The sequence below is a fragment of the Alosa pseudoharengus genome, unplaced genomic scaffold (assembly GCF_046254945.1).
Source record: "Alosa pseudoharengus isolate Yale_2024_CS ecotype anadromous, Long Island Sound unplaced genomic scaffold, YU_APseudo_1.1 YU_APseudo_1.1_scf_21, whole genome shotgun sequence".
Taxonomy (NCBI): domain Eukaryota; kingdom Metazoa; phylum Chordata; class Actinopteri; order Clupeiformes; family Clupeidae; genus Alosa; species Alosa pseudoharengus.
In genome coordinates, this window is record NW_027468674.1 from 30710018 (window position 1) to 30723919 (window position 13902).

Below are 13902 nucleotides of genomic sequence, written 5' to 3' on the forward strand. Positions count from 1 at the left end.
GAACCTCGAGGTCAGCCAGAGAGTCTGCATACACTACACACAGAGGAGAAGAGAAAAGGCGAGGAGGAGAGGAGAGGAGAGGAGAGAGGAGAGGAGAGGAGAGAGGAGGAGAGAGGAGGAGAGGAGAGGAGAGGAGAGGAGAGGAGAGGAGAGGAGAGGAGAGAAGAGAAGACAAAGATGATATTCAACAGAGCTGTAGAGAGATGAGACGAGAGGAGAGCGAGTAGGAGAGCGGAGGAAATGATAGAAGAGCACAGTGAGGGTGATGAGGAAGAGCACAGTGAGGGTGATGATGAGGAAGAGCACAGTGAGGGTGATGAGGAAGAGCACAGTGAGGGTGATGAGGAAGAGCACAGTGAGGGTGATGATGAGGAAGAGCACAGTGAGGGTGATGATGAAGAGCACAGTGAGGGTGGTGATGAGGAAGAGCACAGTGAGGGTGGTGATGAAGAGCACAGTGAGGGTGATGAGGAAGAGCACAGTGAGGGTGATGATGAGGAAGAGCACAGTGAGGGTGATGATGAAGAGCACAGTGAGGGTGATGATGAGGAAGAGCACAGTGAGGGTGGTGATGAAGAGCACAGTGAGGGTGATGATGAGGAAGAGGAATGAGAGAAGGAGAGAGAGGAAAGACAAACCACAAGAGCATGATAGGATATCAGGAAGCCCCGCTAGCCAGACACACCATCCATTTATCCTCTTCCTCTCTCTCCATATCTCCATCTGTGTGTTTGTGTGTGTGTGTGTGTGTGTGTGTGTGTGTGTGTGTGTGTGTGTGTGTGTGTGTGTGTGTGCAGACATCTGTACCTGTATGTCCTCTAGGAGCTCCTGTTTTCGGCGTCGGATATTCTCCAATTCCTGCTTCTCCTCTGGAGTGAGGTCGTCTGGCACTACAAACAGAGACGAGAGAGACAAAAGTGAGCAGGACACACACACACACACACACACACACACACACACAGCGGCATCTGATTCATGTCATGTAGTAGTTCAGGCTCCATCTACAACCTACACAGAATTAACATGAGTCTCTCTCAGTTCCTCAATTATTTATCTCGGAGCAGTAACGAGAGAGAGAGAGAGAGACTGATACAAAGAGAGGAGATGGAGGAGAAGAAATGGCAAACTAAGGGCAAGAGAGACAAGTAAAACAAACATGTAATCTCCTCTGACACAAGCCCTCAGCCCACCCAGGAACACCACTCTGTATGCCCTCCATTCCTCCCTCCTTTTTCTCAGTGTAGTCTCTCTCTCTATCTCTCTCTCTCTCTCTGTCTCTCTCTTCCTTTTTTCCCCTCTCAGTCTCGCTCCTTTACTTTTTTCTTTTTCCCTGCAATGGCACAGGGCCTTACTAAGTGCAATGACCCTCACTCTGATTCAGCAGCCATACAACTGGCCTGTGGACCACCTGGCATGTCCAGGCCAGCGGCCGATCCATACCGATCAGCACTCATGCGCCCGTGCTAATAAAACGGAGCTGCGTGCCTGCCCTGCACGCGGCCGCACAGCCGGACACAGTCGTTAGCTTTAAGTGGCTGCGCTGAGAGGAGGGTGGGTGAGAGACAGAGTGATGTCCGGCCGCGGCCAGAGAGCGCCTGATGACCAGCAGGGGCTCTGACTCCCCTCTGGCTGCCAACAGGACAACAGGACTCTACCAAAGCCAGCTCAGCTGCCTGGGCAAAGACTGGGAGGGCAGCAGTGGATTCAAACAATTCTTTATTTATTTATTTATTTGTATTCCAAGCACCCCCCCCCCCCCCCCCAACCACACACACACACACACACCACCCAAGAGGCTTTGCCTTTTGCCAGGCAACCATTCATCTGGTTAAATAAAGGTTAAAAAAATGCTGGGGCCAAGACCCAGATAGTCCTCCATGAGGATGCATCTACAGGTAGTTCTCAGGTCAGAAATGACCAGGGGTGGTTTTGAAATGTGAGTAACCCTGGTCATAGGGTGTTCTGCCAGAGAGGGTGTGTGAGGCAGCATGCGACAGAGTGTGACCACAGTGCTCCGCATTACTTCCATTGCATTAGTGGCTGGCTGCCCATCTCACTGGACCGACATACCAGACTTACGTGGCACAAACATGTGCATCCCGACCTCCAAGCAGTCAGCTCAGAGACTGGTCCAAACACAGCGGTAAAGAATGCACTCTCGCTCGGATAAACAAAAGGCTACCACGCATCAGGAATAGCTGGAGAGCCCCACTCTACATAAGGACTATAGCTGTGTGGATGTGTATGGAGCAACTGATGCATTCCTCTGTCTTACACAATACAGCTCAGTGACCTCCCCCAACCCCCATCAGCTCAGTGCTCTCCATAGCACCAATGCACATCACCTGTTTTGTATGATAAGAATGTGTGCGTGTGTGTGTGTGTGTGTGTATGTATGTGTGTGTGTGCGTGAGTGAATGTATTAGACAGCAGATATATAGCTGCCCTTTGGACAATACCCCAGTGACCTCTCCCAGCCTCCATGAGCGGGCCACTCTCTCCACAGACCTAAAGCTCTGCACTCTTGAGCCCAAAACACTGAAGACCTTTGCCCTCCCACTGAAACCCATTTCCCTCTCTCTCCACGGTGGCCCACAGAGGGGTCATCTCAACCCTGACCTCTGGGAGTCTCTCAAGAGAGCCTACTGAAACGGAGAAGGGTGCTGGGTCAGATTTTCAGGGCTAATCAATTCCTCCTGCACCCCAATAGCACATTCCACAGTAACCTAGGCGATGCGATCGGGGGCGCATCAAAGGATGCTTGCAGTGGTTTCCATGACAACCACTGCCTGCCAGTGGAATCCTCACTTTTACACAAGAAGTGTCAAGTCGTCCAGTCTGAGTCCAGCCACTCTGACGTACGTGGACAATTGTTGTTGTGGTCTCATCTGCGTTCTCCATTGAAAACAATTGGAGTAGCTATGCATCAAGCATGCAGAGAATTCGTTTAGAAACAAATGAAAGCCACAAAACATCAACAAAAGTAAAAGGTCACCTCCCATTATCTGTCTAAATGTCAGAACAAACACAATTCTAAAAGGCACAGCAATACTGAGGCACAGCAATGTCAAAACGTTTGAGACTGACAACAACGCACGCACTATGTTATGTGGCCTCCTGGCTTGGTGTCCATGCTGCCCTGCACTGAAGACGCCGGAACAGCCCCTGGGACACACACAGGCCTGTTAGGCTTACAAGATTACTTGTCTAACCAGCAGACAGCTGCCCAAAGTGGTGTGTTTGTGGAAGTCACGGAGGCCGTGATAGGTGGAAAACAGGAAGTAATTGTGTTTGGGAGATAAAAGAGCAGGAAAGCTCGCGTCTGCTGCCGCCAACGCTGCTGCTGTGCTGAGAAGAGAAGTCATCTATCACCAGCAGGACAAGCTGCACACAGCCTCCTCTCTCTCCCTCCCTTCTGCACCCCTCCCCACACACACACACACACACACACACACACACACGCACACGCACACACACACTTACAAAGACAGACAGAGAGAGAGGGAGAGAAACACCCCATCTTCGTTCCAACACAACTCACAACCCGCAAGTGGCGTGCCCCCCTGCCTTCATCACCATGGAAACACACCGCTCCAGCGTTCTCGCCTCCAGTTCCAGAATGCCTGACAGACACGGAGCAGTCCCCCCAAAATACATACACAAAGCACACACACACACACACACACACACACACACACACTTACTTATACTTCCAAAGTGCCCCTCCCCCTTCTCACTGCGGTAGCTGCAGTGCCAACATCCATCCCATTTACAGAAGCCCTGCTCATGCCAACCTGCTTTTACTGCTGACTGAAGTGTACTCCACAACCTCTACTGCTGCAAATACCCATCGCTGCAATACAAGACAATCCAGTCTATTTCAGCAGAGAGACTCTTATCCCTTTTCCAATCTCACACCGGAACTTTGAAATAATAAATAACCGAGCAGCAATCAATAACCTGGGACCAATAATCCACTGATAGTCCACTGATAATAAACCTTCTGAGAGAGGTCAAACCTCAGATGAGTAGAGAACCCCCTGAACAAATAAACATCTCAAAGAGCAGCACAATATATCCTTAACACTTAGGAGAGACGTGTGTGTGTATGTGGGGGGGCGGGGGGCATAGAGAAAGGAAGGCATGGAGAGTGAGATGGACAAAAAGACCATGTTGCATCTGTGGTTGGCAGCTAACATCTGATTGTCCTCGCTGAGTGGATGCTGCTGGCGTCTCCTGGGCTTTTATCTCCAGGCTGCAGATGCAGTGGACTCCAGAGGCGCTCATCTCCTCCACTGGCCAGCAGCACTCTCACTGACCCCCACCACCACCACCACCATCTCCTCCCATCTCCCACAGCCTGAGTAGCCTACCGCCGGGAGAGTGAGGAGGAGGGAGACTGCTCAGAGGAAGATCCAAAATAGCAACGCCTGTCTGCAAACTGCCCATACTCATGATAAAAGGCAGTGAGGAGTACACTGGGAACGTGCGTGTCCTGCACCGATCTGCAGCCGGACGTGAGTGTGCAAGCAAGCGAGTCTGAACCCCCCCCCCGACAGCCTGCACAGAGGACAGCTGGACTGCATGGACAGTTTTAAGAGAATCCATAAGTGTTTTGGTGTGTCTAGAAGGCCAAGGACTTTTGGGCTTTACGGCACATGTGGCCTGAAGTCACCCTGGAGTCGCCCAGCTGTGGCCGCCGTGACCCTCGGTATCAGGAGACAGACACACAGCAGACGGGTGCTGTGCACATGTGTGAGCCTCCGACTGGGGAGGACTCGGCCGCTGCCTCATCACTAAACTATGCTGGACAGCCTGCTGACCTAAACAGCACGTTTATCTCATAATCATCATCAACTGCACCGAATTGGTAATGCTTGGGTTTAGCATGTGGCTAGCCAACAATGAGAAGCGGGGGAAAGTGACGGATGACTCATGTCATATCGGAGGAGAGGGTGGCGTAGCGTGCAGAGGTGACTGGCTGACGTGCTTGCTCAGCCTCGTGACTCTTCTCTGAAGGAAGAACTGGCCAGGCCCAAATCTCATTTCTATTAGCTCAACAGTCTCCCCTGATGACCAAGCGGTCCCACGGACGAGAGGAGGAGATGCCTGGACCGGGCCTTGGCTCTCCCCTTCAAACGCCCTCCGCAGCAGAGAGACAGATTCTCTGTGAGCTTGATAAGATTAGGCCGGCTCAAACGTTGTCGGTCAAGCGCTGGGTCATTTTTTCCCCCACACACCACTCCATGCTCCGTCTGTCTGCGACCACAGATTTCAGGCTTGTTCGCCGTGAGAAGAGAGGGAGTGTGATCTTAGGAGTGTTAAGTGGCCAGCCGCAACTGAAACCCTTTAAATGTCGCTTGACTGGACTAGACTGAACTGGACGCTAAATCATTTAACGCCAACCAGGCTCTGACCATCCATTCTCCTGGGGGTTTACTTCCCCAGTCTACATCTTTGAGTCTGATGGCATTTGGGGAGAGGGAACTGGGGCTTCAAATCCCAGCTCTGGCCTACTTAAGTGAATAAATATCAAAAATCATAAAATTAGGTTAGGTTAAGCTTAGATTTGATTTCAATTCCTGCCAGCAGCCTTGGTGTACGGGCACAATATAGGACAGCCATGGGCTTCACAGGAGCGTGCCCTGAACACCATCGGACCAGAGCACTACAGAGTCCTACTCCCCTAGATTCAGCTGTGATAAACTGGTTGGCCTGGCAGCTTCCAAAGGAGGTTACCCTGTCTGCTGTAATGTCTTTAGCGGCCACGCCAAATGTTACCCACCGCCAAGGAAATGGCTTTCCTTTTCAGCGCAAACAAATAAGGCTAAGCCCAGGCCATGGGTGCGTTCCCACCACGTGCACTGAGCTGGAAGTGGCTGAGGCCTCTGGGATGTGACCCAGCTCCGTGACACGCCCCACCAAGGGAGAAGCCGGATTGGAGGCCTCACTGCAGAGTAAGCGAGTGGGAGGAGCCTCATCCTTTTCCTCTACCCCCCCACCCCCCCCCCCCCCATCTCCGAATCACCAGGAGAAATCAGAGAAATTAAAACTCCCGCAAGCCCCTGGGGCGGCGAGCGGACTGTCGCAAGTAGGACAGAGCAGCGACTCCAAGCTGAGGAGACCCAGATTTAAACACACTCTAATCAAAAAGCCCAAAATATCTTCTAGAATCTTCCACCACCATTGAACACAGGCTAAAATACCCAACTCCTCAGCATTCCCACGTCATTGTCCACCCAAAACGTCACTTCACTGCCCACCCTATAAGAGTGCACACCCACAACATCAGTCCTCCCTGTGAACTCTCCACTAATGTCCCAAAACTCACTTCCAGACTCCCATTCCAAAGAACAAACAAAAACATCACTACCCAACTAATGGCTAGCGGCCCCCTCCCCAACCCTCCCATTACTTCCCTCAAATGTCACTTGCCTCATCTAACCGCAAACTCAACCCAGACACATGGGGGTGACTAGGGACGCTGTCCACCACCAGCACTCCCTGCCAGACATCTGGCACAATGAGATTGTGGATTTTGGTACAATTGGTGAAAATCCATTAAAAAAACAATTGTAAATTTCCAAAAAAAAAAGACACACACACACACACACACACAGACACATTTGAGTGTCTAGTGGTGTTGTGGTACAGTATTGTGAATGAGGGGGAAGACCAGAGGGGGGCGTGCAAACAGGATTCTCCCAACTCCTTTACAACTGCTTTCACTACAGATGCAGTCATCAACTAATCCCCCGACAATCTGCCTGTCCTCTGCTCATCACAGGCCAGGCCAGGCCAGACTACACACACACACACACACACACACACACACACACAGATATTACAGAATACATTCATTTTCATTACAAATCGTTCAACCATTTGAGCTGTGTGGTGTCCAGTCCCGAGGCCAGCGAGCGGCTCATCGTCTCTCTCTCTCTCTCTCTCTCTCTCTCTTCCCTGTGCCCTTCTCCTTTAATCCCCTCTTCTTTTTTCCTCCTCTTTCATTTCATCAGGACAACACCCATGATCCATTAACTAAACAGACCTCAAGCTGCGCACGTAATGACCTCAGGGGTCATAGCTTTGGATGAGATATGGTTTGAAATATTCTCGGGGTTCTGAGACCACGGGCCCATTTCCTCAACGTGGATCTCTCCCACATGGAAAAGACTTCAAGTCATGAGTTAGCCTATCTTCTATTGTCAGCTATCTATGCTCTATACTCTTAAATGACCATGCCTTGCAAAATAGATGCAGGTTGTAACCCGTTAATAACCAAATATCGATGAGGAGTCGATCATCAATTGTGTTCACTTCACTTGATGCAAGGAATTTCAGTAATCTAGATAATGCCAATGCCAACAAAAGACACTGGGTCATATTCAAAATGGTGCTTTAGCTGCACAGAGGTCAACAATTCCCTTCCCACTTCCCTAGGTCAAAGGTCACAAGAGCAGGGGTCAGGGTCCCCTACTGCCCATGCCTGTGGCCTACTGCTTTCAAAACAGAAGAAATGAGTTGCTATCCTGCGGCTTACAAAGCCTCTATGAATCTCCCTCACATACACATTCACTCACACCCATCCTCTCCAGCAGTTCAAAGGAGGCCGTCACCCTTGTCTTGCATGGTATATGAGAACCCTTTCCTGTCTGGGGGTCAGTCATAAAACAGTGTGTGTGTGTGTGTGTGTGTGTGTGTGTGTGTGTGTGTGTGTGTGTGTGTGTGTGTGTGTGTGTGTGTCTGTGTGTGTGTGTGTGTGTGTGTGTGTGTGTGTGTTTTATGTCTGGTGAGTGCTGAGAGAGGAGCTTTGTATTTGTGGTGTTTGACCAGATGGACTCTCACTCATATCTTGTCTGCTAGGCCTCAAGAGTGTTTGTCAGGGGATACCTCGGGCCGAATATCACTTGGCTTGGCAGTGCCCTTGTTTTGCATATTCTATCGGTCAGTCTGTCTGTGTATGTAAGGGTGCACATACTCTACCGGTCAAACTCTCAGACAATTTGAAAATTCTCTGACTGTTTGATTGACACAGCATAGGAATAGAGAGTTTGTGTTCATGTGCACACATGCGTATGCATGTCAAACAGAAAGGTCTAAAACTGTGACCAATTTAGAAATCTCTTTCAACACACATTCCACTTGAAGAGTACCATTACACAAACATCAACGCACACACACACACACACACACACACACACACACACACACACACACACACACACTGACCAGTAAAATGTGTGCAGTCAAAGCACACACACACTTAAAGCAAAGCTCACCTTCAACACACTAAACCCTCAGCTGGAGTCAAAACACCACACTCACGCCAGAACATTCCCTCAGCTGACCAGAGACATATGCACACACACACACACACACACACACTCACAGCAGTCACTAATTAACCCTGTCCTGGACAGCATGGAGCTGGTTAGCTCAAGTTTGTTGCTGATGGGCAAATGTTTGCTGGAGGAGGATTCCAGACGCATGCTGTTTGTGGAATGTTTATCTACACGTATTTCAAAAAGTCTTGCAAAACATTTCCATCCTTGCTTCACTTCTGAACTCAGAAAGTCTGAGACCTAGACGAGAAGCAGATGAACACTTTGGAACAGACCAGACTAAATATTAAATATAGGATACTAAAGACAACAGACAAGAAAAGACTACACCCAAAAATACAAAAAATACAGCAACAACAACCACCAATCTGTAAGTTGATGTGTATGTATGTGTGTGTGTGTGTGTGTGTGTGGGAATGTGTTGTACAGAGATGAACTCTACATTGTTGTGTGAGAGCCAGACCAACGCGAGGTGTTTCCTTGGGGCGCTGGACCATTACTGTATTTCATCGCAGCAGACGCAAGTTCAATAGGAGGTCAAGGGTGTTCCCTCCGCTTACAGATGGACCACCATTCCCCACTCTAACCTCAGGTACCCCCCCCCCCCCCACACACACACACACACACACATCACATACACACACACACACACACACACACACACACACACGCACACACCAAACAAAGACACTGAGACACACACTAACACTAACACAGAGAGAGAGAGAGAGCGAGAGAGAGAGAGAGACTGTGGGCTAGTCTGCAGTCAAAGAGACTTGGCAATTGAGACTGTCACATGTACTCACATACACACGAATTTACACACACACACACACACACACACACACACACACACACACACACACACACACACACACAGCTCCCTATCAACAGATACAGCATGTTCCATACTTCACCTCTGGATGATACACATTTTCTCCCTGTGGGCAGCCGGCACAAAAGGCGGCAATGTGTGTGTGTGTGTTAGAGTCTGCTATCACATGATAACACTGTATCACAAGTAACTGTCAGTTAGTCAAGACTCTGCCCCTCTCAACCACACACACACATACAGAAAGACAGAGACAGAGAGAGAGATCAACAATAAAGCCATACACACACACGCACCAGATCACAGAAATAAAGAAAAAAGAGTAAATTAAATCAGATGCCTACCAGCACTAGTGTGTTCCTCCACGTCCACTCACCAGCGTGAGTGTGTGTGTGTGTGTGAGTGAGTGCTATCCGGCGAGCCCGCTCCCCACAGCCTCCCTCTCTCTGTCTCTCTGTCTCCTTCCTGTATCAATGTGTCCTCAGACCAGATGAGGGGACTCTGCACATCCCTGTGGGCTACTGGTCACTCCCAGAGCTCTGTAGTAATCCGCAGGACTCCATGAGTTTGGAGTGGTACTCCCACAAACACACTCACAAACACCGGCTACTTGCTGTCAGAGTCCACAGGATAGTGGCAAGGTAGTGGCAGCGTGTGTGTGTGTGTGTGTGTGTATGTGTGTGTGAAAGAAGCAAGCGCTAGCCTCATCCACCCGCGACCACATGGACCCCTCAGATCCGTCTGACAGCTCAGGAGGAATACCCGCCTCCTTTTCTTCCTCCCTCCTCCTCCTCTCTCACTCGCTCCAGTCCCCTCCTCCTCTCCTTGAGCTCCCTCCCTCTCTCTCCCTCAGGAATCAAAGCACACACACACACACACACACACAGGCTCCACCCTGTGGCTGTACAGGGAAGAGACGGGAGAGCGAGGGAAAGAGAGACTGAGAGTGAAAAGATGGGAGACGTGGAAAGATGATGTTTCAGTTCCACGTGGAGGAGGAGAAGAAGAGTCTCATGTGTACAATCAACGAGTGCACAAGAGAATGTGGAAGAGCACCACACACACACAACAGGTTGTGCTCTAGCGTAGACATTTTGTGTGTGTGTGTGTTTGAGAGAGAGAGAGAGAAAGAGAGAGAGAAAGAGAGAGAGAGACGTCAAAAACAAGGGTGTGTGTGTGAATGTGTTTGCGGTTGAATCTGGAAACCCTCAAGCTCCCATGCTTTAGAAGACCACACCCATAGTAGCAGTGTGCATCAGCAATTCAACTTTTCATCACCTGAAAACTACCTACCGGCATGAAAAAAACACTATCTCCATATTACACACGCACACGCACACACACACTTTGTCCCTGAAGAATGAAGATGGACTTCCTAATATAGGAAGAACTATTATACTGGTTCTCTCCTGAGAATGAGAATACACTCTTGAGAATACCTCTTGATAGTTCTGCAACAATTTGTGTATTTCTTCACTTTTACAGAACTCCTCATTTTCTGCAGGTCTGTTTGCACTGCTTGTGAACACTGCTTGGCCACACGGGTGGCCCATCTAAACACAGTAAGGGTCCACATGAACGATAACACATTTCATTTGAGACTGACCAATCAGTGTGAGCGTGGCATGGTTTAGGGGCTGAGGAACACGAGCTGCAGAGAGGGGCCACTAAGCCCCCACTGACCTGGATGTGCTGCTGGGGAAGAGGCTCGAGGGAGAGAGAGGATTTGGGAGGGGGAATCACTTCACAACACACAAGCTCTTCAGTCTTTATGTACGGTACTTACTACACACACACACACACACACACACACACACACACACACACACACACACACACACACACTAGCTCTATCTCTCTTACACAGTGAGCCCAACCAATGTACTTGACCTCCAGAAACCTACCTTCACCCAAACTGTAACACACACACACGTACACAGTTTTATGACTGACCCCCAGACAGGAAAGGGTTCTCATATATGTGTGTGCACAGACTGACAAAAACACATAAATGTGATTCAGGCTAAATGATACATAGCCAGACACTAATTTCTTTGGCTCTTAGCAACCCTGTGCCTGTCGTGCAAACAGCCCATTAACAGCAGTGCTATCACCAAATGGTCGCAGTATGAGACGCCATCTGATTAGGGGCATTAAATGACCCCTCATTTGCTCAATCACTAGAGAGCCTTACTTAATTACCACCATCAATTACCAATGAAAGCCCTCCGCAACCTCTCCGAGCCAAGCGGAAAGTGATCTAGTGTGCTCCTACGGACTTTCCCCTCAAGGTGGCGGCAAAGATGGCAACATTTCCGGAAAGGTACTGGCTTGATGAAATTCATTCTGGACTCTCTATTCGACCACATAAAGACCTCGGGATACTTCGGTTTGGCTTTAGGGACCCTCTACTCACTACCACGTAAGTGTTATGTTGTTTGGAACTGTAGAAGAGGTACAAAAATAGCGTTTTGTAGCGGCTCAATTGAAATGCCCCGCTCACTTCCAGGCTACGAGTTGTGACTGAAAACGGTACAATCGAACTTTCTCAAAACACATCCGAATGACATAATTTTGATGTCAAGTCAACGTATGTACCCCCAATCATCCGGAAATCGATCTAAAGTGCATTTTACTCCGGATAATTCCTTTAAGACCTTTTGAGTGTACTTATTCCTTTAGTATACTTAATCTACATACTTAAACTACTACCCAGAAGTCAATTGTGAACAGACTAAATATGAATGGTCATGCTGGCATCATTAATTTTTTGATTTTTCAATGGATCTGTTGAAAAAAAAAAAAGACAAAGTAAAGACTGACATCCACCTTCAGGACCAGACTTAAATTAAGTCTTAAATACACTGGAGGACAAAGCCTATCAGTGACACCCTAAAGGCCGTACTGCAAATTCACTAGGGTGTGTTCCACCACCAGAGGGCTCCAGTGAGCCACACAGAGCTTCAGTGCATATGCTATTCAGTGCATATGCCAGGTCTGAAATCAAGACATGGCCATAAACATCTGCTCTGAGCCATGGTCAAATCTAAAAGAGACCTATAAAACAGCAGCTTCAAAGGCCACCACATTGTGGATCAGTACTGAGGAGTCCAGTGAGCCGAGTGCTGAATGATGCAGCCAGCTGGGCACTAAGTTTAGCAGGACTGAGCTGGGTCACCTGTTGCTCTACTGGACAGGCCCTGGCCTGGCTCAATGGCCCATCTGTTAACAACCGCAAAGCCTCACATCCTGTATCCTGTTTCACTGAGGGTGTGTGTCCCCGGGTGTGGGACGATGGTATAGACAGACACATAAGACAACACAACAGAAATGATAGAGAGAGAAAGAAGAGTGAAAAAATGTGTGTGTGTGTGTGTGTGTGTGTGTGTGTGTGTGTGTCTGTGTGTGTGTGTGTGTGTGTGTGTGTGTGTGTCTGTGTCTGTGTGTGTGTGTGAGTGTGTGTGTGTCTGTGTGTGTGTGTCTGTGTGTGTGTGTCTGTGTGTATGTGTGTGTATGTGTCTGTGTGTGTTAGGGCTGTCACTTTACGTTTGAAAATCGATTGCACAATCGATTGGACCAAACAACACAAGTTTCGAAAACTAAAATAGGGAATCGATTTTAACCAAATATTTACACTATTCATTTTAAACGAAATAAACAAATAAAAAAGATAGATTTAACAAAATTCACAAACAAAAATATAAGAATATAAAAGAATTCCGAAGTGCAGTAAGCATTGCGAAAGCTAAAAAGAAAATTCCCACCAATAGCTGTTTCAATCAGCTGCTGTGCTGCTCGTGTTTTGCCAAAAAATGGAGGACAACGCGATCAACCTGTGCGACATGTAGAGAGATGAGTGATAGGCCCTAATAACTTGAGGAGTTCGATGTGGAAGTACTTCGGATTTTTGGTATATCAAACTATGGAGAAGAACAAAGCGGTAGGCTACGCAAACTGTGCAATCGAGTTCTAGGCGAAATTTGTTTGACATTTCTAATCGTAAACACAGACACAGCTACGTTGAAGCCTGCAGTCATGTCACTGGTGTAATGGCAGTCCACTCGGCTTACTGGTTTTCGAGAATGTTGCACTTTTTCGAGAATGTTGCACTTCTGTTTGTCATTGTGCACGAAACTTCACGCCAATAAATCATCAGAAATATTGCTGGCTTGCGTCTACAAGCGCCCTCTTTACGTTCGTCCTAATGCCTGTTAGTTGTTTGTGGATTGGCCTATATTTGGCGTTGAACATAAAATGTCTTTTTATGTCTTTAGACATAAAAAATCGATTTTACAATCGATTCAGTGAACACTTATGTCTCAAAAATCGAACAGGATTTTTTCACAAAAGTGACTCTGTGTGTGTGTGTGAGAGAGAGAGAGTTTTTTGTGTCTGAGAGCACTATATGCCAAGCAGAGAGCACGGAGAAGAAAAACAGAACATGAAAACAAGAGCTCGAACGAACAAAGGAGAGAAAGCGAGAGCTTCGTTTCTTTCTCTTTTTTTACAGTGGAAACCCTCTCGCCTCACCAGCAGGAAAAGACAACACCCAACCCCCCCCCACCTCTTCTCCTCCACCCTCATCCCTCTCTCGTCCTCTCCCTCCCTCCGTCTGGCTGGCCTCCTAAGCCTTCACACGCAGACAATGAGCTGCAGCAACAACTCTCATCATGGACAAGCGGAAAGAGCCTCCATTTTTGCCCTGTCAGCTCAACAGCCCCTGTA

The 13902-nt window shown here is 48.5% G+C and overlaps 1 protein-coding gene across 4 annotated transcripts in view; it reads right to left on the reverse strand.

The window, feature by feature from the left end:
- cyth1b (cytohesin 1b) overlaps window positions 1-13902 on the reverse strand; it is an 83225-nt gene that overhangs the window by 19236 nt on the left and 50087 nt on the right. For 3 of the 4 annotated variants that reach the window (XM_076298594.1, XM_076298592.1, XM_076298593.1), the window contains exon 2: window positions 808-890. In XM_076298594.1, coding sequence (XP_076154709.1) covers window positions 808-890 — 83 coding nt within the window. Of the gene's footprint in view, window positions 1-807; window positions 891-9521; window positions 9821-13902 lie in introns of those variants that run through there. The other variant, XM_076298595.1, reaches the window with a different exon arrangement.